This window comes from Bufo bufo, chromosome 1 (assembly GCF_905171765.1).
Source record: "Bufo bufo chromosome 1, aBufBuf1.1, whole genome shotgun sequence".
NCBI lineage: Eukaryota > Metazoa > Chordata > Amphibia > Anura > Bufonidae > Bufo > Bufo bufo.
Genome location: NC_053389.1, coordinates 55,293,070 through 55,314,888, shown reverse-complemented (window position 1 = coordinate 55,314,888; position 21,819 = coordinate 55,293,070). Strand labels below are relative to the sequence as shown.

Below are 21,819 nucleotides of genomic sequence, written 5' to 3'. Positions count from 1 at the left end.
TTTTAGTTCATACATATAAGGTGCACCTTATATGTATGAACTAAAATTACCATACACCTAAAGCCTGAGAAAGATTTTAAAAATCCAGAATTAAATAGTCCGGCTATGATCATATAACTAGTGGGTTGTGTAGGGCATAGTGAAGTGATGTTACAGCTCTTTCTATTTTTCCTATGCGCCGCTCCGTTCACCCGCTGTGCCCCCCGTACTGGTTTCCTGCCTGGTATGTAAATTCATACCATTGGTACAGGGAGGAGGAGACGGCCCTTTCTCCGTGGCTGTGACGGTCTCCGCTGCGATTGGGCAGCTCACAGCCAGGGAGAAGGAGACGCCCCCTGAGAAGCACGGCCCTCTCCTCCTCCCTGTACGGGGGTACAAGGATAGGACAGTTCTATAGATGGCAGGACGTTCCGTTCTGCAAAATGCGGAATGTACGCGGCCAATGTCCATGTTTTGCAAGACAGGCAACCGTCGTGTGCATGACCCCCTTATTCTCCCGAAATGAATTCTGCAAAATTCAAGTTTGTGCGAACCCTAACGTTGTGAAAAATTTGGGCCGAATTCCAGAATATTACAATTGATTCACTCATCTCTGTTTACGAAATAGTTCCTAAAGGGGTTATCTGGTAAATAAAATTGATGACCTGTCCTCAGGATAGGTCATCAATATCAGATCGGTGGGGGTTCAAGACCTAGGACTCCCGCCAATCAGCTGTTAGAAGAGGCCGGTGCTCCGTGAGTGCTGCAGCCTCTTCCTAGGCCAGGTGACGTCATCGCACATCTGTCACATGGCCTATTTGCAGCTCAGCCCCATTGAAGTGAATGTACGGCACTGTGCTTGGAAAGCTGTGAGGAGCCGGGTGCTCCCTGAAACAGCTGATCGGCGGGGGTCCCGGGTGTCAGACCCCCGCTGTGGATAGGTCATTATTATATTTACCTGGATAACCCCTTTAAAGGGGGTTGTGCCAAGTTCTGAAGTTATCTCCTATCCATAGGATAGGTAGGGCATAACTGACTGATTGGTTGGGGTCCAACTGCTGGGACCCCCACAGATTATGGGGGTCCTGTTCCCCCAATCTTATGGAGCATCGGGTCGAGCCGTCATCCTACTGCTCCATTCATTCTCTATGGGACTGATGAGCGCTGTACTCATCTATCTCCGGCAATCCTTTAAAGTAGGCATGCTCAACCTGGGCCCTCCAGCTGTTGCAAACCTACAACTCCCAGCATGCCCGAACAGCCTACAGCAGGGCATTGTGGGAGTTGTAGTTTTACAACAGCTGGAGGGCCACAGGTTGAGCATGCCTGCTATAAAGAATGAATCGAGCGACTGCTGCTCCTTCAGAATCGGACCCGTTTTCGGGATTGGGGGTGGAGGGGGTCCCAGTGGTCGGACCCCCACCGATCATTAAGTTATCCCGTATCCTGTTCAGAACATGTTGGTACCTGCTTTCCCTGAATTATATGGAGGCCATTTCGGGAACCAAAAATGACAAAAATTAAGGTGGGCCCAGCATGCATGTGGAACCTGCACTCCCTGAATTGTATGGTAGTCGTCATGGCACATAACAGGTAGTATTTAGTGTTAGGAACCCGTCTTACAGAGATCGCCTTGACGTTTGGCAGACGGGCCCCAATAATTTTGTACAAAATGTATTTGCCAAGATTCTCAAATTTACTTAATAAGCGTAGCTTTAGCATTAGAACACTTTTTTGCAGAGAGCTGTTGCATTGTATTTTCTTCTTTCTGTTCAGGACTTGACACTGCTCCTGGCAAGATTAACAGCATCCATATGGTCTCATGATCGTAAATGGCAGGACACTGGCTGTACTGATAACACAGCATTCACACTGGGACTTCTCTCTCCTCTCCACAGGGAGGCGCTGCAATCCAACAAATATCACATACAGAATCATGCAAACAAGCCGATTATGTAAAACCGGATGGCAGGCGGCAGCCCGAGACATTCGCACTGTGCTAAAAGGGTGATGAATATTGCATGGCCCCTCCAGAAATTCTAAAGAGTCCGCCTATACTGTCACACAGGTTTCCATTAAGTGTCCAGAGTGCGGGCGTCTCATACATATAATTACATGTACTGTACACACATGGCTGCTGGGCACCGGCGTCTAAGGTACCGAGGGTCTGCAAACAGAGGGCAAACAGCAGCTGCAGAATTTAAAGGGCATCTGTCAGCAGTTTTGTACCTATGAAACTGGCTGACCTGTTGGCTCTGTGTTGGTCCTATGGTCATATGTGCCTGCATTGCTGTGAAAAATGATGTTTTAATATATGCAAATGAGCCTCCCGGAGCAACGGGGGCGTTACCATTACACCTAGAGGCTGTGCTCTCTCTGCCACTGCAGAGCCCCCTGCACTTTGACAGGGAAAACATCATCAAGCCTGACCCTGTCAATCAAAGTGCAGAGGGGGCGGCAGTTGCAGAGAGAGCTGAGCCTCTAGGTGTAATGGCAACGCCCCCGTTGCTCCGGGAGGCTCATTTGCATATATTAAAACATCATTTTTCTCAGCAATGCGGGCACGAACATGGGACCAACACAGATGTCTTCAGACGGAAAACTTACTTGTGTGAAAGAGCCCTAGGTGTTGCAACTGGTTCCCCGTTTGTCTCCATCTTTTTTATGTATAATATACAGTATATTCATGGGTAATGAGCTTGGCTATGGCAAATTTTTTATTTATTTTTTTAAGAATTTAATTTTGCACATTTTCTTTACAAAAAGTTTCCCAAAAGGTCATACAATTACTCTGGGGATATTAACTCTTTATAATTTCATTTTATTTTGTAGTTTTCCACTGTAAGGCTCCATTCACACGTCCACTGTGTCCTTGATGACATCCGTGAAGATGTATGAAAGACCTGTGTTTAGTCTGTTTTTTGGCCTTTTTGTGTGTCAGCACGGACACTGCTAGGCTGAAAAATTAGTTGCACATGAACGTATATATTTTGTCTGTATCCGTTATGTTTTTATACGGCCTGTAGGCGAAACCATTCATTTCAATGGGGCCGTAAAAAAAAAAAAAACGCAAATGACTCCGTGTGCATTCCATATCCATATGTCCGCATGCCAGTTCCACAATAAAATAGAACATGTCCTATTTTTGTCCATTTTGCGGACAAGGACAAGCATTGTTACAAGTGATCTGTAAAAAACACTAATGTAACATGCACGTCACCCGCTTTTTTTGCGAATCTGTGTTTTGCAGAGCGCAAAATACATACTGTCCTGTGCCTGAGCCCTAAAGATCTCCTAATAACGATCTGTGAAAACCACTGACCAAACACGGATGCCATTTGTGTTGCATCCATGGTTTTCACAGACCCATAGACTATAATGTGCGTGAGGTGTAATGCTTCTGTGGTGTCACAACTGACCTACAGTCCGTAGAAAACCACTGATTAAGGCCTCATGCACACGACCGTTGTGTGCATCCGTGGCCGTTGTGCCATTTTTTTTCGCGGACCCATTGACTTTCAATGGGTCCGTGGAAAAATCGGAAAATGCACCGTTTTGCAGCCGAGACCGTGATCCGTGTATCCTGTCCTATTTTTTTGACGGACAACGGTTCACGGACCCATTCAAGTCAATGGGTCCATGAAAGAACACGGATGCACACAAGATTGGCATCCGTGTCCGTGATCCGTGGCCGTAGGTTACTTTCATACAGACGGATCCGTCTGCATAAAAGCTTTTTCAGAGCTGAGTTTTCACTTCGTGAAAACTCAGATCCGACAGTATATTTTAACACAGAGGCGTTCCCATGGTGATGGGGACGCTTCAGGTTAGAATATACTAAAAGAACTGTGTACATGACTGCCCCCTGCTGCCTGCAGGCCCCCCCCCCCCGTATTTAACACATTGGTGGCCAGTGCGGCCGCCCCCCCCCCCCTGTAGTTAACTCATTGGTGGCCAGTGGGCCCCCCTCCCTCCCCTGTAGTTAACTCTTTGTTGTCCAGTGCGGCCGGCCCCCCCCCCCTCCCCTGTAGCTAACTCGTTGGTGGCCAGTGGGCCCTCCCCCCTCCCTCCTAATTAAAATCTCCCCCCCTATCATTGGTGGCAGCGGAGAGTACCGATCGGAGTCCCAGTTTAAATCGCTGGGCCTCCGATCGGTAACCATGGCAACCAGGACGCTACTGCAGTCCCGGTTGCCATGGTTACTTAGCAATTTGTAGAAGCATTATACTTACCTGCGAGGCTGCGATGTCTGTGTCCGGCCGGGAGCTCCTCCTACTGGTAAGTGACAGATCATTAAGCAATGCGCCGCACAGACCTGTCACTTACCAGTAGGAGGAGCTCCCGGCCGGACACAGACATCGCAGCTCGTAGGTAAGTATGATGCTTCTACAAATTGCTAAGTAACCATGGCAACCGGGACTGCAGTAGCGTCCTGGTTGCCATGGTTACCGATCGGAGCCCCAGCAATTAAACTGGGACTCCGATCGGTACTCTCCATTGCCACCAATGATAGGGGGGGAGATTTTAATTAGGAGGGGGAGGGAGGGCCCACTGGCCACCAACGAGTTAACTACAGGGGAGGGGGGGGGGGGGCGGCCGCACTGGACAACAAAGAGTTAACTACAGGGGAGGGAGGGGGGGCCCACTGGCCACCAACGAGTTAACTACAGGGGAGGGGGGGGGGCCGGCCGCACTGGACAACAAAGAGTTAACTACAGGGGGGGAGGGGGGACCGGCCGCACTGGCCACCAATGAGTTAAAAACAGGGGGGGGGGGGGGGTCTGCCCTCTGCTGCCTGGCAGCACCTGGCAGCAGGGGGCAGTCATGCACACAGTTCTTTTAGTATATTCTAACCTGAAGCGTCCCCATCACCATGGGAACGCCTCTGTGTTAGAATATACTGTCGGATTTGAGTTTCACGATCTAACTCATATCCGACAGTATATTCTAACATAGAGGCGTTCCCATGGTGATGGGGACGCTTCAAGTTAAAATATACCATCGGATTGGAGAAAACTCTGATCCGATGGTATAAAAGGGACTCCTGACTTTACATTGAAAGTCGATGGGGGACGGATCCGTTTGCAATTGCACCATATTGTGTCAACGTCAAACGGATCCGTCCCCATTGACTTGCATTGTAATTCAGGACGGATCCGTTTGGCTCCGCACGGCCAGGCGGACACCAAAACGACTTTTTTTTTCATGTCCGTGGATCCTCCAAAAATCAAGGAAGACCCACGGACGAAAAAACGGTCAGGGATCACGGACCTACGGACCCCGTTTTTGCGGACCGTAAAAAAAAACGGTCGTGTGCATGAGGCCTAAAGAGGATCTGTCACCAGGATCAACCCTATTAAACCAGGCATATAACCTGGTAGGGTTGATCTAGCTGAGTAAAACAATACCTGTATTGTCTTTCTAGGTCCTAGACTTTTGTGAGCCATTGAAGCACCAAGAGGCGAGCTTTTGTAGTTGGAGCACCGCTTCAGGGACGCCCCCTTATGTTAGATTGACAACGCTAGTTGTGAGTTCTTGCACCAGCGCACTCGTTCACAAACACGGCGTGCGCAGCCTGTCTTCTGCTGCTTGCCAAACACGAAGATGTTTACTGCGAGCACGCCATTGACTGCGGATGAAGCCGACGGATTCGGCAACGTTGTCGGTCTGGCTGATTCTCGCCACATATTCCGGGTTGCGGCCTGATCTCCGCCCATCCCTGGGTCTGGTGGGCATTCAGGCAGAATCCGCCAATGACAGAGCCAGAGAGCTCCAGCAGGCTGTTCCAGCAGAAATCTCTGAAACCAGCCTAACGGAAAAATATTTCTTGCCCCTAGCAATCACTCACAGCTTGGATTTATACGTACGTGTGAATACGCACATTAAAGTCAACAGATCCACAGAGACCACGGATAGCGCACGTCCGTGAATCACTTATGCGTGAAAGAGGCCTAAGTGTAAATACGCCTTTAGCATTGCCCAAAAGGTGGAGATTCACTTAGCGCCACCGGCTGTTTTTTTTTTTTTTCCTTATTGTTTGTCCGTCTCACTGAGGTGGTCGCACGTGTTCGGTTTAAACCTTCAACTGCCACCAGCCATATGTTCTGTTAGAAGCTGCAGCAGTTACAGGGAGAGAGCTGCAGCAGAGAGGACATGCCCCCTGAGCTGTTACAGGGAGAGAGCTGCAGCAGAAAGGACATGCCCCCTGAACTGTTACAGGGAGAGAGCTGCAGCAGAGAGGACATGCCCCCTGAGCTGTTACAGGGAGAGAGCTGCAGCAGAGAGGACATGCCCCCTGAACTGCCAGGCTAAAGATCATCTAGCAGAGCTATTGAAGCAATGAACGTGGAGATCTCTGGATCCATGTGAGGTACAGGGCTGGTTCTAGCTTTGTTAGAAAGAGTTTGTCATGTCCTATATGATGTCTGATTTAAATTTTGATTTCAATGAGTCAGTGGTCCGCATAGGACATGTTCTATCTTTTGCGTAACGGATATATGAAGGCAAAAGGCCTATTCTTGGCCGCAGGCTCATTGAAGTCAATGGCTCTGCAAAAAATGCGGGCATCGCATGGTACGGTATAGTGACTGCGTCTCCTTGAAGCCAGGACAGATGCACGGTCGGCTCCGCAGCGGCTTCAATTCGAAAAAAAAAAAAGGAAATTGTTTAATGACAAGTTCTTTTTACCTAATAAAACCATTCGTGACCCAATAAAATAACGGATTATATGTTAACTTGTGTAAGCAATTTAATTAATCTGGCCGCTGAGAGCGATATCTATATCAGAGGTGGCACGGTTACTGAAGAACAGGTGTCCGCCCGGCTGGCAGAAGAGAAGGCACGGACTGAATGGAAAAACTGTCTGTCATTGCTGATTGAAATGAAAGACACTGGGGCTCAGGGAGGCCAGCGAGCTTATGGGGGCGCTTGTATATCACCGCACCAAGCTGAATGAGTCAGAGGAATTTATAGGGAACAGGAAAACACTTAAAATAAGTTAAAGTTATGCAATGTGGCTTAGCTGTAGCTCACGCCCGATTTTACACTGGTCACATTTATCAGGATTTAAGCCGGTGGGTCATGGAAATATTATTCAAATTACATTCGTGTCAGCAAGAGGGTGACAAGAAAAAGCTCGAAGATGGTGGGCAGCTTGGCGGGCTTTCTAGAAAAGTTACTGAACTGTTCACTCCAGTGGCCACATGTCTGCTGCAAAAATACTGTAAGAAAAGGGCACAACATACCGTACATGGAGCTGGAATATAGGGTTAATTAGGTGATGCAGACAAATGTAGTCGTTTTCCTCATTTTTGGTCCTGAATGCATTCATATTAAAGGTTAGTCTGAGATTTTGATATTGATGGCCTATCCTCAGGAGCAGATGAGTATCTCGCCGACCTGCTTCGGAGGGGCAGCCGCAGTTTACGGCCTATGGCTCCTGTCCCCGTCGTTCCACTAGGCTGTAGAACGGTGCAGGAGATCGCAATGACATCACTGCAACCTCACGCGCCATGTCTCATGGGATGACATCACACAACACAGGTGTTCGTCAAACCCGACGCAGGAGGGCACAGTGAAACCACAACCACCAGCATTGGGGTGCGGGAACTCAGGCCACAGGTGAGACGAGCACGTGGCCTGCATCGCGGAGAACACAACACAGGTGTTTTAATGTATGGATGCTGGCAGTACTGGAGGCACTATGGGGTGGGGGAATTATACAGTATACACTACAGACAAGGCCACTATATATATCAATAAAGAGGGGGTTATTATATATAAATCACAGAAAAAATGCACCAAACGGATATGCCACTGACTATACTGGCTAGTCATAAATGCAGATATTAAAAGCTGAGACTTTCGCCAATATATTCCTGTCAGGAAAATATAAGAGCCCATCATTGCACCACGTCACGGTCACTCAGCATGGCAAAGGGTCCTACCACTACGCTAACTATGGTGTGAACAAGGTCTGAAGGCGATGTAATCCAGCTCGCAGCCAGGCTTCCACACAACCGCCTAGCAGGACAACTAGTGCAATGTGAACAAAGCCAAGACTGCAAGCCACGCCCATATCAGACCCTGTGATGGAGGTCACCAGGTGCAAAAGAGTGTTTGAATGCCAGGTAACGGCACATACACTACATATAGAACAAGACAAAAACACAGAAATATAGTGGCAATACTGGAGGAGCGGCTCAACCCCTAACACTGTAGCGTATATATACTATAAATACAGAAGGGGGCATTATATACACTACAGAGGGGGCTACTACTGTATATACAACAAAGGGGGCATTATATATACTACAGAGGGGGCATTATATACACTACAGAGGGGGCTACTACTGTATATACAACAAAGGGGGCATTATATATACTACAGAGGGGGCATTATATATACTACAGAGGGGGCTACTACTGTATATACAACAAAGGGGGCATTATATATACTACAGAGGGGGCATTATATACACTACAGAGGGGGCTACTACTGTATATACAACAAAGGGGGCATTATATATACTACAGAGGGGGCATTATATATACTACAGAGGGGGCTACTACTGTATATACAACAAAGGGGGCATTATATATACTACAGAGGGGGCATTATATACACTACAGAGGGGGCTACTACTGTATATACAACCAAGGGGGCATTATATATACTACAGAGGGGGCTACTACTGTATATACAACAAAGGGGGCATTATATACACTACAGAGGGGGCCATTGTATATACAACAAAGGGGGCATTATATATACTACAGAGGGGGCCATTGTATATACAACAAAGGGGGCATTATATACACTACAGAGGGGGCTACTACTGTATATACAACAAAGGGGGCATTATATATACTACAGAGGGGGCATTATATACACTACAGAGGGGGCTACTACTGTATATACAACAAAGGGGGCATTATATATACTACAGAGGGGGCATTATATATACTACAGAGGGGGCTACTACTGTATATACAACAAAGGGGGCATTATATACACTACAGAGGGGGCTACTACTGTATATACAACAAAGGGGGCATTATATATACTACAGAGGGGGCATTATATATACTACAGAGGGGGCTACTACTGTATATACAACAAAGGGGGCATTATATATACTACAGAGGGGGCATTATATATACTACAGAGGGGGCTACTACTGTATATACAACAAAGGGGGCATTATATACACTACAGAGGGGGCTACTACTGTATATACAACAAAGGGGGCATTATATATACTACAGAGGGGGCATTATATATACTACAGAGGGGGCTACTACTGTATATACAACAAAGGGGGCATTATATATACTACAGAGGGGGCATTATATATACTACAGAGGGGGCTAACTACTGTATATACAACAAAGGGGGCATTATATATACTACAGAGGGGGCTACTACTGTATATACAACAAAGGGGGCATTATATATACTACAGAGGGGGCTACTACTGTATATACAACAAAGGGGGCATTATATACACTACAGAGGGGGCTACTACTGTATATACAACAAAGGGGGCATTATATATACTACAGAGGGGGCATTATATATACTACAGAGGGGGCTACTACTGTATATACAACAAAGGGGGCATTATATATACTACAGAGGGGGCTACTACTGTATATACAACAAAGGGGGCATTATATATACTACAGAGGGGGCATTATATATACTACAGAGGGGGCTACTACTGTATATACAACAAAGGGGGCATTATATATACTACAGAGGGGGCTACTACTGTATATACACTGAACAAAAATATAAACACTTTTGGTTTTGCTCCCATTTTGCATGAGCTGAACTCAAAGATCTGAAACATTTTCTACATACACAAAAGACCCATTACTCTCAAATATTGTTCACAAATCTGTCTAAATCTGTGTTAGTGAGCACTTCTCCTTTGCCGAGATAATCCATCCCACCTCACAGGTGCGGCATATCAAGGTGCTGATTAGACAGCATGAATATTGCACAGGTGGGCCTTAGGCTACTTTCACACTAGCGTTCGGGGCTCCGCTTGTGAGTTCCGTTTGAAGGCTCTCACAAGCGGCCCCGAACGGATCCGTCCAGCCCTAATGCATTCTGAGTGGATGCGGATCCGCTCAGAATGCATCAGTTTGGCTCCGTTTGTCCTCCGCTCCGCTCAGCAGGCGGACACCTGAACGCAGCTTGCAGCTACTGTGGACTCTAAGGGTTACTTTATAGATAGATTTATTACTACTGGAGGCTGTAAGGGTTACTTTATAGTGGGGCCTTGTCCCTCTTGGGGGTGCTATTGGAGGTGCCTTATTTGTTCTAGGGGCACTATGGGGGCATTATCAATACTGGGGGGTACCGTGGGGGCATTATTATTGGGCACAATATGGAGGGAAATACTATTTGGGTTGCTATTGGAAGTACTGTAGGGAGCACTATTACTAATGAGGGCATTCTAGGAGCACTATTAATAGCACTGTTATTTCTGCAGTATAGTATTTGTGGGCATTGGGAAGCACAGCGGACAGAATATTGGGAGTAGCAGCAGGTTGACAATGTTCGGGCACCAGGAGGGGAAGGATGATTGAAAAGTGAGGAATCTGAGATGTCTGTTTGTCAAATTCTGCAGAGACGAGACGCAGCTGAAAGAAGTCTTCAAGGTGGCCTGATCTCCGAATGGAGAAGATGAGGAAAGCCTTAGGCCTCCTGCACACAACCGTATGGCTTTTTCAGTGTTTTGCGGTCCGTTTTTCACGGATCCGTTGTTCCGTTTTTTGTTTCCGCTGTGTTTCCGTTTCTGTTCCGTTTTTCCGTTACATTTATCCCTATGGCATATACAGTATACAGTAATTACATAGATAAAATTGGGCTGGGCATAACATTTTCAATAGATGGTTCTGCAAAAACTAAACGGAAACGGAAGACATGCGGATGCATTTCCGTATGTGTTCCGTTTTTTTGCGGACCCATTGACTTGAATGGAGCCACGGAACGTGATTTGCGGGCAATAATAGGACATGTTCTATTTTTAAACAGAACGGAAATACGGAAACGGAATGCATACGGAGTACATTCCGTTTTTTTTTGCGGAACCATTGAAATGAATGGTTCCATATACGGACCGTATACGGAACGCAAAAAACGGCCAGTAAACGGGGGAAAAAAACGGTCGTGTGCAGGAGGCCTTAGGCCCTTTTCACACGGGCGAGTTTTCCGCGCGGGAGCATTGCATGAGTTGATCGCATTGCACCCGCCTTAAATCCGGACCCATTCATTTCTATGGGGCTGTGCACATGAGCGGTGATTTTCACACATCACTTGTGCGTTGCGTGAAAATCTCAGCATGCTCTATTTTGTGCGTTTTTCACGCAACGCAGGCCCCATAGAAGTGAATGGGGCTGCGTGAAAATCGCAAGCATCCGCAAGCAAGTGCGAATGCGGTGTGATTTTCACGCACGGTTGCTAGGAGACGATCGGGATGGTGACTCGATCTTTATTATTTTCCCTTATAACATGGTTATAAGGGAAAATAATAGCATTCTGAATACAGACTGCATAGTACAATAAGGCTGGAGGGGTTAAAAAAAAAAAAAAAAAAAATTTAACTCATCTTAATCCACTTGTTCGCGCAGCCGGCATCTCTTCTGTCTTCTTTTGTGAGGAATAGGACCTTTGATGACGTCACTACGTTCATCACATGGTCCGTCACATGATCCATCACCATGGTAAAAGATCATGTGACGTACCATGTGATGACCGGAGTGACGTCACCACAGGTCCTTGAGCTATAATTAATGCTCACCACAGGTCCTATTCAGTAAAGGGGAGAGAAGCACATGCCGGGCTACGCGAGCAAGTGGACTAGGTGAGTTAAATGATTTTTATTTTATTTTTTTAACCCCTCCAGCGCTGTTTTACTGTGCAGTCTGTATTCAGAATGCTATTATTTTCCCTTATAACCATGTTATAAGGGAAAATAATACAATCTACAGAACACCGATCCCAAGCCCGAACTTCTGTGAAGAAGTTCGGGTTTGGGTACCAAACATGCGCGATTTTTCTCACGCGTGTGCAAAACGCATTACAATGTTTTGCACTCGCGCGGAAAAATCGCGGGTGTTCCCGCAACGCACCCGCACATTTTTCCGCAACGCCCGTGTGAAAGAGGCCTAAGGCCCCTTTCACACGAGTGAGTTTTCCGCGCGTGACGTGAACGCATAGCACCCGCACTGATTCCTGACCCATTCATTTCAATGAGCGTTTTTTTTCACGCATCACTTCTGCGTTGCGTAAAAAACACAACATGTTCTATATTCTGCGTTTTTCACGCAGCCCTGGCGCCATAGAAGTGAATGGGGCTTCAGTGAAAAACGCATTGCATCTGGAAGCAGGTGCGGATGCAATGCGTTTTTCACTGATGGTTGCTAGGAGACGTTGTTTGTAAACTGAAACAACTGAACGCAACCGCAGACAAAACTGACTGAACTTGGTTACAAAATGGTGCGAGTTTCACTGAACGCACCCTGAACGCATCCGTACCTAATCCGTATCGTTCGTGTGAAAGAGGCCTAAAGCCTGATTCACACGTCCGTGCTCAAATCCATGAAAAGGTGGTCAGTGATGCCTCCGTGAAGACGTCGGTGATGGATCCGTGTTGGTTCCGTGTGTCTGCTTTTTGCTGTCCGTGTGTCATCCATGTTTCACGGACACTGTGCTGCTGAAAAATAATTTTCAAATCATCCCTTCGTGATGATCCATCAAACACGGATGGCATCTGTGTTGCAACCGTAGTTTTCATGAACCCATAGACTATAATGGGCGTGATGGATCCGTGGACAAAATAGAGCCTGCATCCGTGCTAAAACCACGGACCATGATAAAGGCTCGTGTGAAACCAGCCTAACTGCTTTTTCATTTATATTGTTTTTTTGTGTTTTTTTTTACCTGGAGTACTCGTGCCGCCACAGACACAATCTGATTGAAAAAGGTTACGTTATTTCGGAACTTCTCCTGCATGTCGCATAGAAACAGGACACTGGACCGCTGCCCCAGCCTTCCCAGGCGACTTACTGACATTTTCTTTATCTAGAAAAAATAATTATTACAATAAGTAGAGCGATAAACGGATGGGGAGGTGTAAAGGAATGCTATGTACAAAGACAATAAAATGGCGCTAAATACCGTCTATAAAGGAAGACTGGCCATTGACGTAACACACTGATCAGCCATGACATTAAAGGCACCCATAACCATTAGTGTATTGTCGGCCGAACCTGCCAACCACCTAATGGGAGAGATTTATCAAACTGGTGAAAAGCAGAACTGGCTTAGCAACCAATCAGATTCCTCCTTTCATTTTTTAGAGCTCCTTTGGAAAATGAAAGGATGAATCTGATTGGTTGCTATGGGCACCTAAGCCATTTTCCTTTACTCCAGTATTGATAACTCTCACCCGCTGTGTGTAGGTAGGTCTGCAGGTATGTAGCATATATTTATTGCTCATCTGATCAAATCTGAACGCTGGACTTTTGGGGAGAATTATCAAGACTGGTGTAAAGTAGAACCGGCTTAGTTGCCCATAACAACCAATCAGATTCCAACTTTCATTTTGGACAGCTCCTTTGGAAAATGAAAGGTGGAATCTGATTGGTTGCTATGGGCAACTAAGCCGGTTCTACTTTACACCAGTCTTGATAAATCTTTCCCCCACCAGCTCCCACAGATGGTGTCAGGGAAGAGAAGAATACACATATACTTTTGGCCAGATCGACCATGTATGTGTATGGGGGAGTCGAGAAGAGACAGCTGCCGGCCAAACCATTGGCCCGTCCCCTCCCCTGACATGTCCGCTGTAGTAACTACTCGCTTTCCCCATGTAATAGCGATTCTGGAGCATCGGTTCCTATCACTCTTTGATGTGCTATTCCGTTTTTATTCCTGCTAGAAGTTATGAATAAATTACTAGCAGTTTGCCATGAAGGTCCAGAAGGGTGTTACCAGTCAGGGGTGTGTCCCTGCACAGATTGACACTGATTGGACAAAGCCAGACACACCTGCCACTGGTAACACCCCACCAGTACCTTTACTGCAGACTGCTGGCAAGTTATTTGTAAACTTCTAGCAGGAATAATAAAGAAACGGCACAGCACAGAGCCATCAGAATAGGTGCCCCAGAATTGTCATTACACGGAGAACGCATGTAGTAATTACAGCTGACTTTTCAGGCGAGGGCAGGGGTCCTTTTTAAAACCACCTGGCTACGCTTGATTTTTGGCAGGGTCTCTGCATGGACTTTGTGTGATGTACTGGTTATTTGTTATTGTTGTACTTTGGATGGTATCTGCACTTGTATGGTGAGACTAAGGGCTCTTTCACACCTGCGTTATTGTCTTCCGGCATAGAGTTCCGTCGTCGGGGCTCTATGCCGGAAGAATCCTGATCAGGATTATCCTAATGCATTCTGAATGGAGAGAAATCCGTTCAGGATGCATCAGGATGTCTTCAGTTCCGGAACGGAACGTTTGTTGGCCGGAGAAAATACCGCAGCATGCTGCGCTTTTTGCTCCGGCCAAAAATCCGGAACACTTGCCGCAAGGCCGGATCCGGAATTAATGCCCATTGAAAGGCATTGATCCGGATCCGGCCTTAAGCTAAACGTCGTTTCGGCGCATTGCCGGAGCCGACATTTAGCTTTTTCAGAGTGGTTACCATGGCTGCCGGGACGCTAAAGTCCTGACAGCCATGGTAAGTGTAGTGGGGAGCGGGGGAGCAGCATACTTACCGTCCGTGCGGCTCCCCGGGCGCTCCAGAGTGACGTCAGGGCGCCCCAAGCGCATGGATCACGTCATCCATGCGCATGGGGCGCTCTGACGTCATTCTGGAGCGCCCCGGGAGCCGCACGGACTGTAAGTACACTGCTCCCCCGCTCCCCGCTCCTACTATGGCAACCAGGACTTTAATAGCGTCCTGGCTGCCATAGTAACACTGAAAGCATTTGGAAGACGGTTCCGTCTTCAAATGCTTTCAGTACACTTGCGTTTTTCCGGATCCGGCAGGCACCTCCGGCAACGGAAGTGCATGCCGGATCCCAACAACGCAAGTGTGAAAGAGGCCTAAGCTGTACAGAATATTACTGTTTCCGTAGCTCTTCGCTCACCGCCTTGATGCCGATCCATCACTTGTCCTTCCTCAGACCACTTTTAGTAGCTACTAACCACTGAATACCAGGAACATTACACAAGACCGGCCATTGCAGAGCTGCTCTGACCCAGTTATCATACTTAGGCCTCTTGCCCACGACCGTATGCCCTCCGGTCCGTGAGCGGGCCATACGTCCCGGAGCGGCATTGATTGTGCGCGCGGGAGTACACGGCATCACAGGTGACTATGGGCCGCCCGCGGGGCTATTGTCCTGCACTTATATGATCATTTACTACTGAAACTGCACCTGTTTGGAAGCTTTTGCGCCTTGTTCGACTATTTTGAAGTTTTAGACCATTTCAGAAGTTTTCTAACTTTTGCAGCTTTTTTTCCAATCTGTTTATGTAGGTGCGCCTACTTTCCGTATGAATTTGTTGCAAAAACAGGCTAATTTCTACTCCACTCCAGGGCTGGCGTACTTTTCTTTGTCAGTTTTGAGTGGTGAAGTGCGACTTTTCTTGCATTAAGGTTAGGGCTACACGAAGACCTTGGGCACAACTACACTGCAACATGTGTCGCGCGACAATTTTATAATGATAGTCTATGGCAGGAGTACTCAAATGGCGGACCGGGGTCCGAATCTGGACCGTGGTTGTCAGCTGTCCGGACCCCTGCATGCACCCAGGTGCCGCTCTCAGGGGGTGCGAGAGCCCAAAAGCAATCAGCGCTTCTATCACTACAGATGGAAGCGCTCATTGCTGGAGCACTTGGAGCTGCGGTCCTGTCACTCACCGCTCAGCTCCCCGCACTCCTTCTCTCCCTCAGGCCGGCGGCGCTCTGAATGGTGAAGAAGGAGGACTTCTCCCTGCTCCACCATTTATCCTGCAGGCACAGATCGCGCGGCCGGCTTGTGTGGGCAGAGCCTGCAGCCCGGTCACATAGTGCTTTAGAGCGATCTGTATCTGAGGGGGGAGAGAGGTATGTGAGCTTCAGGAACGGGACAAGGTGAGTAGTTATTGTTGTTTTTTTTTTTTTTTTTTTAACACAGAGGGGGCAAAATGGGCATTTCTACTCTAGGGGGTACAATGGGCATTTCTACTCTAGGGGGTACAATGGGCATTTCTACTCTGGAGGGGGCACAATGGGCATTTCTACTCTGGATTGGGCACAGTGCACTGAGGGCATTACTACTATTAAGGGGGCACAATGGGCATTATTACTATTAAGGGGGCACAATGGGCATTATTACTTTGAAGGGGGTACAATGGCCATTACTAGCACCAAGGGCATTACTACTATTAAGGGGGCACAATGGGGATTTCTACTATGGAGGGGACACAGAGGGCATTATTACTGTGAAGGGGCACAATGGGCATTATTACTGTAAAGGGCGCACAGTGGGCATTACTACTATTAAGGGGCATTATTACTGTGAAGGAGGCACAATGGGGGATTATTACTATGAAGGGGCCACAAAGAGGGCATTACAACTGTGAAGGGGCAAAGAGAGGGCATTACTACTATAAGGGGGCACTTAGGGTATTCATACTCTGTGGGGAGGAACTAAGGAGGCATCGCAATGTGTCAGGAGCACTAAGGAGCATCATAATGTGTGGGGGCACCACGGGATCACCCTGCTGTGAGGGTGCACTTAAGAGTATCATACTCTGTGGAGCACTAAAGGGATATCATACTGTCTAAGGGGCATTAAAGGGGCGTCATTATTGGTAGGGGGCACTGAAAGGACATTTTAACTGTTTGGTTGGCAAAAAGGAGATTAGGTGGGCTTGGAGGTGTGGATAATTGTAAAAAAATAATAATGCACCACTACACGCCAATGGTGTTGTCCCTCCTTATATATTTTTTTATTTTGCAGCTCAGACCTTCATCCTACGGCAGACTCTGGTATGTGGACCTTTACAAAAAGTACTCAAGTACCCCTGGTCTATGGTGTCGCACTGCGACATGCAACATGCTCCAACTGCGACAGTCACTGAAAAATCCATCTTGGATGGGTTTTTTGCTACTGTCGTGTCGCAGTGCGACACCATAGACTATCATTATAAAAATTATCACGTGACATTGGTGTGACTAAATTTCGCGCGACGTGCAATTTTTCACAGCTCATTTGCTCCTTATTTTTTTTCATGCGCATACTAATTAGACCAGTCTAAGCGAATATTAACCTGTCATACTGAAAAACAACCACCAGAGGTCAGACGGATAACAATACACCAGGTCTAATTCATGAACTGCAGTGCTTCTAATAAGTACTAGGCAAAAGACCGTCGGACAAAACAAAAACGCCGGTCTAATTTTACACCTAAAAACTGTTGAGATTGATAAATGTGCTCCGCTATGGCTTCCCTGCCTGGCTTAGATTCTTCTGGTCGGATTTATTAATCATCTAGTGAATATAAGATACATGGCTTTTGACAGAATTACATTTTCACCTTAAAGGAGCCAGCAAATGGCATTCATCATGTAGAGCAAGTTAATACAAGGCACTCACTAATGTATTGTGATTATCCATATTGCTTCCTTTGCTGGCTGGATTCATTTTTCCATCACATTATACACTGCTTGTTTCCATGGTTACGACCACCCTGCAATCCATCAGTGCTGGTCATGCTTGCACACTAAAGGAAAAAGCAGTAGCCTATGCGCACTCCCACTGTCCCAGCCGCCAGAGAGGCCTGAGCTTTTTCCTATAGTGTGCAAGCACGACCACCGCTGATGGTTTGCAGGGTGGTCGTAACCATGGAAACAAACAGTGTATAATGTGATGAAAAAATGAATCCAGCCAGCAAAGGAGGCAATATGGACAATCCCAATACATTAGTAAGTGCCTTGTATTAAAGGGGTTGTCCGGGTTCAGAGCTGAACCCGGACATACCTCCACTTTCACCCAGGCATCCCCGCTGATCTGAGCATCGAAGCAGTTCATGCTCTGATGCTCTCCTTTGCCCTGCGCTAAATCGCGCAGGGCAAAGGCATTTTCAAGAGTTCTGGTAACATACCGGACTCTCCATGGGGCTGCCAGGAAGCCTGGTGATGTCACCGGCACTGATGGGCGGGCTTTAGCGCTGCCCTAGCTGAACGGCTAGGGCAGCGCTAAAGCACGCCCATCAGAGCCAGTGACATCCCCGAAAACACTGCCGGGCGAAAGCTTCTGCCTGGCAGTGTGTTATTGTAAACACAAGAGCCCTTGCCCTGCGCGATCTAGGGCAGGGCGAGGTAGCGCATCGGAGCATGAGATGCTCCAATGCCAACATCAGGGGGGCTGCCTGGGTGAAAATAAGGGTATGTCCGGGTTCAGCTCTGAACCCGGACAACCCCTTTAACTCTGTCTACATGATCATGCCATTTGCTGAAGTGAGAGAGCCCCTTTAAAGGGGATCTGTCAGCACAGGGCTCGCTATGAAACCACCTTACATGTGCGTTTGTCAATACATTGTAAAGGTGTTGGTCCCATTTCCATCGGGCGCCCCATTGTGGAGAAATCAGGCTCCTTATTAGTGTTGAGCGAACTTCTGTTTTAAGTTCGGCGTCTAAAGTTCGGCTTCCGGTTAGCGGAGAATCCCGATATGGATTCCGAATTCCGTTGTGGTCCGTGGTAGCGGAATCAATAATCGGCCATTATTGATTCCGCTACCATGGACCACAACGGAATTCGGAATCCATATCGGGATTCTTCGCTAACCGGAAGCTGAACTTTAGACGCCGAACTTAAAACAGAAGTTCGCTCAACACTACTCCTTATCTTATGCTAATTAGCCCATGGAAAGGAGCAGAGCCTTGGATGCAGCAAGGTGCAACCAAACACTCTAGTTGCACCTAAGGCTCGGCTCCTTTTCCTTCCCAGCCACACCCCCACCAACTGAAGACATGCTCCCGCCTGGCCCTGAAGTCTCACAATTGCTCTTTTGCTTCACTGTTCGGCCATTATGTTGCTGGGATTTACTCAGAGGGGCAGCGTTTGGTTTGGGAGCGCGTTTCCCGGACTGAACGTGCTCATGTAAAATCGGCCTTAGGCCTAACGCACACGACCGTAAGTGATTTGCGGTCCGCAAAACACAGATCCCGGCCATGTTGCCTTTTATTTTTAACTCCTGTAGAAATGTCCTATCCTTGCCCGCAAAACGGAAAAGAATAGGACATGATCTTTTTTTTTTTTGTGGGACGAGGGAACAAACAAACGGAGGCGGACAGAACGCGGGGCGCTCTCTGCATCTTTTGAAATGAATGGGTCCACATTCAATCCGCAAAAAATGTGGATCACACGTGGACTGAAAATACGGCCGTGTGACTGAGGCCTTAGGATGGCGTCACACAGTTTTTATGCTGTTTTTTTAAGCCAAAGTTAGAAGTGAATGAGAAAAATAAAGGAAGGACGGCGACTTCCTGCCAGATCCACTTCTGGCTTTGTCTGAAAAACTGCATCGATCTTATGGGAAAAAAGATTGTGCAAAAAAAGGACAAAAAAATTCTTACAGTAAAATTACATTTTATTTGATAAAACACAGGCACGGTATTATTCCCTCCTATGTGTGGGGCACAACACGCCCTGTATACACGTGTGTTAGGGCAGTGGTAGTAGAAGGGGGTTTTCTCTTAGGCCTCATGCACACGACCGTTCCGTTTTTTTGCTCCACAAAAAACAGAAGCCGCCCGTGTGCCTTCCGCATTGTAGAAATGCCTATTCTTGTCCTCAAAACAGACAAGAATAGGACACGGAGTGCTGTCCGCATCTTTTTGCGGCCCCATTGAAGTGAATGGGTCCACACCCGAGCCGACAAATACTGCGGCTTGGATGCGGAACAAAACAACGGTCGTGTGCATGAGGCCTTATTCCCCAAAATAATGTACAGCATATGTACCCAAAAAAAGATAAAAATTATAAACGACGGCTTGTCCTGCAAAAAAACGAAACCCCACTTTAGTGCATTGAGAAAGTTCTAGAGGCCGAGATGTAATTGATGGTGAGCTGTTAGAGGACATCTGTCAGCAGTTTTGTCCCTATGACACCGGCTGACCTGTTACATGTGCACTTGGCAGCTGAAGGAATCTGTGTTGGTCCCATGGTCATATGTGCCCGCATTGCTGAGAAACATGAGGTTTTATTATATGCAAATGAGCCTCTAGGAGCAACGGGGGCGTTACCATTACACCTAGAGGCTCTGCTCTCTCTGCAACTGCGCACCGACTGCCCTTAAGTCATGGCAAATTGTCGCATGAGGGCAAGGGGAACCAGTGATTGGCTGTGGCGATATCAAAGCGGATGTTTACAGCGAGGGCGCGTAGTGGAGCGCTGCAGGTAAGTCATCTTCCCTTGCGTGTATGTGAGGTCACCAAAACCCTCATGTATGCACAACCCCTTTAAGAATTTTGGTGTGGCCCCTAGGGGGTGGGACCACATGTGGGGGGCTTTTGGTCAGGTGCCTCTGGGGACTCTCACAGGAGCCCATACATTATATTCACACACGTGACGTCACAATCACTGGTACAGGGGACCCTCAACCGCTGTGGCAGCAACCTTCTGCACGTCCGCTGTTGTGAAACTACAACTCCCAGCATGCACACTCGCTCGGCTGTACTCGGAGTTGCAGTCTCCGGACAGCGGGAGACTGTCCTCCTCTCGCCGTCTCTCTTCCCTACCTCGCCGGGGACTTTTCTCCTACATTTGACCGAGTGTGTCCAGTGCAGGACTTCAGCCCGTGCAGCAGGGATCACGTGATCACAGCCGGCCAATCACAGGCTGTCACAAACACTCCGGGTAAATGAAGGGCCTGCTGTGCTCAGGTAGTGACCGGATCTGTGCAGACACTCACTTCAGAGCTCACCCCAGCGGAGATGGCAGATCCCAGACGGCTAAAGGACCTTGGATGATGTCACGGTCATGTGACCAGTCACGTGCACAGGAGGAGCGAGGCTCTGGCTTGTTCTGCTGCAGTGTGTGCTTCGTGCAGCAGAGCTGTGTGTGTGCGCCTGCATAGCCTGCGTGCAGCAGAGCTGTGTGTGTGCCTGCATAGCCTGCGTGCAGCAGAGCTGTATGTGTGCCTGCATAGCCTGCGTGCAGCAGAGCTGTATGTGTGCCTGCATAGCCTGCGTGCAGCAGAGCTGTATGTGTGCCTGCATAGCCTGCGTGCAGCAGAGCTGTGTGTGTGCGCCTGCATAGCCTGCGTGCAGCAGAGCTGTGTGTGTGCCTGCATAGCCTGCGTGCAGCAGAGCTGTATGTGTGCCTGCATAGCCTGCGTGCAGCAGAGCTGTATGTGTGCCTGCATAGCCTGCGTGCAGCAGAGCTGTATGTGTGCCTGCATAGCCTGCGTGCAGCAGAGCTGTGTGTGTGCCTGCATAGCCTGCGTGCAGCAGAGCTGTATGTGTGCCTGCATAGCCTGCGTGCAGCAGAGCTGTATGTGTGCCTGCATAGCCTGCGTGCAGCAGAGCTGTATGTGTGCCTGCATAGCCTGCGTGCAGCAGAGCTGTATGTGTGCCTGCATAGCCTGCGTGCAGCAGAGCTGTATGTGTGCCTGCATAACCTGCGTGCAGCAGAGCTGTATGTGTGCCTGCATAGCCTGCGTGCAGCAGAGCTGTATGTGTGCCTGCATAGCCTGCGTGCAGCAGAGCTGTATGTGTGCCTGCATAGCCTGCGTGCAGCAGAGCTGTATGTGTGCCTGCATAACCTGCGT

At 48.0% G+C, this 21,819-nt stretch overlaps 1 protein-coding gene across 3 annotated transcripts in view; it reads right to left on the bottom strand.

The window, feature by feature from the left end:
• ISOC2 (isochorismatase domain containing 2) overlaps positions 1 to 21,107 on the bottom strand; it is a 45,329-nt gene extending 24,222 nt beyond the window's left edge. Inside the window, exons 1-2 of one of the 3 annotated variants that reach the window (XM_040424392.1) lie at positions 20,974 to 21,107; positions 12,935 to 13,075 (exon numbers count right to left, since the gene is read on the bottom strand). In XM_040424392.1, the coding sequence (XP_040280326.1) occupies positions 12,935 to 13,066 (132 nt within the window). In that variant the 5' untranslated portion in view covers positions 13,067 to 13,075; positions 20,974 to 21,107. Of the gene's footprint in view, positions 1 to 12,934; positions 13,076 to 20,788; positions 20,936 to 20,961 lie in introns of those variants that run through there. The other 2 variants (XM_040424379.1, XM_040424387.1) reach the window with 2 other exon arrangements.
• Between the last annotated feature and the right edge of the window lie 712 nt (positions 21,108 to 21,819).